At 35.8% G+C, this 4,067-nt stretch overlaps 1 protein-coding gene across 1 annotated transcript; it reads left to right on the forward strand.

Annotated features, from left to right (window-relative positions):
* The first annotated feature begins 2,453 nt into the window (after positions 1–2,453).
* Positions 2,454–3,156, forward strand: LOC137937301 (protein ALP1-like). Its single transcript, XM_068782378.1, has 2 exons — positions 2,454–2,577; positions 2,660–3,156. Exons 1-2 carry the CDS (start codon positions 2,454–2,456, stop codon positions 3,154–3,156), a joined length of 621 nt encoding a protein of 206 aa, XP_068638479.1.
* Positions 3,157–4,067: the final 911 nt, after the last annotated feature.

Here is a 4,067-nt window from a genome sequence, read left to right on the forward strand (position 1 = left end):
CTTAGTGCGCACAGTAAGTGACGGGGGAAAGTGAAATACAACTATATTTTGCTTTCCCTCATTTCAGGCATAAAACGATGGTAAGTGAAATCAGAGGGTTGAGCTCGGATTTCACTTACTATAGCTCAAATACATCTCGCTGTCGGGGAGGAACCTTTGTCGAATGAGGGTTTCAGAGAAAAAAAAACATTTCTCCCTCGCTCGCTCGTGACCTTCGGCGATTTCAATAGCCTTCCGACTTTGTCTCCGACGGTCCCCTCGCCGTCCCCAGCTCCGATGACCTTCGGCAATTTCAATCGCCCTGCGACCTTGTCTCCGACGCTCCTCTCGCCGTCCCTAGCTCCGACGACCTTTTGAAACATCTCTCCCCTCTCTCTGCAACCTCTTCAACTCCTTCCTCGCTTGCAACCATCGATGATTTCAATCGCCCCCTCTGCGACCTCTCCTTGGCACTTGATTCTCTTCCTCTTGCCGTCCCCAGCACCGACAACCGTCGCCAAACCAGTCTCCTCTCTCTGCAACCTCTTAGACTCGATTCGAGGTATTTATGAAGTTATTTGAAGGCACATTGTGGAGTTGTTGGTGCACATTGTTGATGAAGAATTATTTTATACAACCTTTGTTGAAAGTAATTTAATGAGGGTAATTAGGATCTGGTCATGGTTTTCGTGTTTTGCTCTTGTATGAGTGTAGATAAAATGAAATAGGAGAAATAGAATAAAATGAAATAGAGCTACATTTTTCACATGGTCAATGCAGTGTAAAGATTTTTAGGTGGTCTTTATCTCAAATTTACTGTTTTTCTTTTTCAGGACCCCATTGTTATTTTAATATGTCTACAACACTATATAATTTTATTTGAGGCTCATCTGTATAATATGCTATATATTTCATGTTAACGATGCTTAACTTCTTGTGGTGACAGTAAAGAGAATAATAGTTTCACAAATTGTGTATTTGATAAGGTAAGGAGTAAGCGGGGCGGGGGGGGGGGGGGGGGGGGTGGGTGGGGAGGGGGTGGATTCCCTCCTTTTTTTTCTTCTCCCCCTCTAAATTTTTTTAAGAATAACTTATTTTTGATTCATTGTCTACTGGTTATGAGTTTTAGATGGCTGGAAGGAGGAAAGGTAAAGATAGTATGGATAACACTACAAAGGGGTCATACGACACATGGACGTCTGACGAAGACTGTAAAATGTTTGATTTGCTCATTGTAGAAGGGACAATGATTGATGACATTGATAAAGATGATGCAATCAGGGAGATCCCAACATCCAACATTACAGAGTCTCCAAGTGATGGTCCTCCGAAAAGCAAGGCACCAAGCAATGATGGGGATAGAACTTCTTCTACTCGGCGTATGAAGAGATCCAAACCATTAGTTGAAAATGTTAACATGATCGTTGAGGCTATTAACAATATGTCTTCAAAGCTTACGCAAATATTTACTCGCCCCGTAGAACCTCCATGGTTCGAAGCACTCGAGATATTACCTAACTTGCCCAGAGAAGTCAAGTATTTTGCCATGGAGTTACTCGACACCAAAGCTAAGAAGGATATGTTTATGAAGATGAAACAGGAAGATCAGTATGATTGGTTGATGACTAAATTCAATGGAATATAATAGACTTATACAAATGTTGACAGTTTTAAACTATATTTACGAGACACATTTGATTTTGTATGAATGACGCTGATTATTGAGTATTTCTGGTCCATAATGAATGAGTATTATTGAATGTGTTTGAACCATGTTTTCATTATTGAATGTCTACTATTGCAGGTACCATGGATAATCTACCAGATAGGGAGAAAATATGTATTTCTATTGTAGCTTATACAGCTGCACTTGCCCTTGTCCATTCATACTTAAATGAATGTAATAGGCAAGTACAACGTTCTTACCATTTGGGTGGTCCATGATATTTAAAGAAACCATTAGAAAGATCGCCTATTAAATTTCAAAAAGTGTATAGGATGAATCAAACTATTTTTCTCAAGTTGGCTGGAATCTTGAAAAGTAGAGGAGTTTTATTTGATACAAGGACAATATTTGTGGAAGAATAACTTGCATATTTTTTTTATCATTGTTGGTCAACAACAATCTTATAGTGTCACCTCAGGGATGTTTGAAAGATCAAATTGGACAATTAGTAAGTATTTTAACAAGGTGTTAAATGCTATTATCAGACTACAATTTGATTACATCAAGCGACCTTCAAGAAGTACTCATTCAAAGATCTTGAACAGTGATATCTATTATCCATATTTTAAGGTAAATATAATATCGTTTGATGATTAATTTTCAGTTACTATAAAAATATATATTTCTATTAATATTTTTTTATTAGGATTGTATTGGTGCCATCGATGGTACTCATATTAAAGCACATATCCCATTAGATGAACAAGCAAGATTCTGGAACAGGAAGGGTTTTCTCTTAAAAAATGTAATGGTAGAATGTACATTTGACATGCAATTCACATATATACTTGCTGGATGGGAGGGATCAACAGCCGATTCATGTGTATTGAAGTCAGCATTAACCAGACGAGATAAACTTTATGTTCCTGAAGGTATATATCGCTTCTCTCTAAATAGTCTATTTATATATATAATTTTTTTATTAGATTAGAATAGATATATATTTTATTGTAGGCAAATATTATTTGGTAGATGCTGGATATGCAAATCTTCTTGGGTTCTTGGCTCCCTATCGAGGTACTCGTTATCACTTGCAAGAATTTGGGAATAATACTCCTACGGATGAAAGAGAATTATTTAACCGAAGACACTCATCTTTACGAAACACTATCGAGCGTACATTTGGGGCTTTAAAAGCTCGTTTCAAGATATTAAAATATGCTCCTCCTTTTGATTTTGATGTCCAGGTAAAAAATGTGATTGCTTATTGTGTATTGCATAATTATATACGCATAGAAGATTACATAGATTTATTTGAAGATGAAGAAGATGATTCAAGTGATGATTCTGGTGAAGAACATTGTGAAGATAACAATGAAAGTGATAGTAATGATGATGTTGAGGATGATGTGGACACTCAAAGAAGTACTAAGAGGGAGTCCGCAATACAATCTGCAAGAGCATCATATTATCGAGATGTTTTAGCAATTCAGATGTGGCAAAATTATTGACTATTATATTTTAATGCCACTAAATAATTTTTGTGTCATACTTTTGTGTGAACAGGTATATTTTTTTATATTAAAAAGGTGATTGAGTTATATTTTTATTATTGTTATTTTTATTATTATGATATTTGTGTATTACGCTATGTAGTATGATATTTTTATAATTATTTCATATTTAGATATTACAAAATTAAAATTTGATTACAATTTTAATAATATAAAAGTAAGCATTGGTTTAATTATTATATTTAATATACTTTATTTATTAACTAATATTAATTTAATTTTCTCATGACAAATATATTAAAATATTTTATTTAATAAATAATCTATATTCACTTTACACCACACTTTCCATTGTGCACACTAACACAAACAAGTACTTTACACTGCACTTTCCATTGCGCACACTAACACAAACAAGTACTTTACATTACAGTTTCCATTGTGCACGCTAACACAAGCATGTACTTTACATTGCCTCTCACTTTCCCCAAGAAAAGTACTTTTCATTGTATTTCATTTCCCTCCGCACTTACATTGTGCACTAACCCCCCTAAATGTAAATCTTTCCTATGTTTCGGATACACTGCACCGATTCAGCGCCTGCCCTGACTCAGACCGGACTAGCCGAGTTTCTAGCAAATCAACGACCACTTGATATTTCAGATCTGCTGAGTTAACTCGGCTCAACCCAGGTCGGGTCAACCTGAATTGGGCCACTTGATTTCAGCATCAGTTATACAGGTCCGGGTCCGAAGTTTTATACATATTTCTGTCGCAACTCGGCTATATCGATCTATTATTTGGCTCAGCGTGACTCGGTATTTTTTCTCTGGCTGGATTCGTATTTTGAATATTGATAGCTTCTTCCTTGATCATCATATTATTTGGTACATATACTTGCATTGGAT

Source organism: Aristolochia californica, unplaced genomic scaffold, assembly GCF_029961685.1.
Source record: "Aristolochia californica isolate CCGP_79_NKW_82.1479 unplaced genomic scaffold, dmAriCali1.0.hap1 SCAF_7, whole genome shotgun sequence".
In the NCBI taxonomy this organism is placed as follows: Eukaryota; Viridiplantae; Streptophyta; class Magnoliopsida; order Piperales; family Aristolochiaceae; genus Aristolochia; species Aristolochia californica.

Excerpts from the sequence above, each read along its gene's own strand:
- LOC137937301 (XM_068782378.1), top strand. The coding sequence starts at position 2,454 with ATGGTAGAATGTACATTTGACATGCAATTCACATATATACTTGCTGGA. Across the intron at positions 2,578-2,659 it reads TAAACTTTATGTTCCTGAAG|GCAAATATTATTTGGTAGAT; the intron begins GTATATATCGCT and ends ATTTTATTGTAG.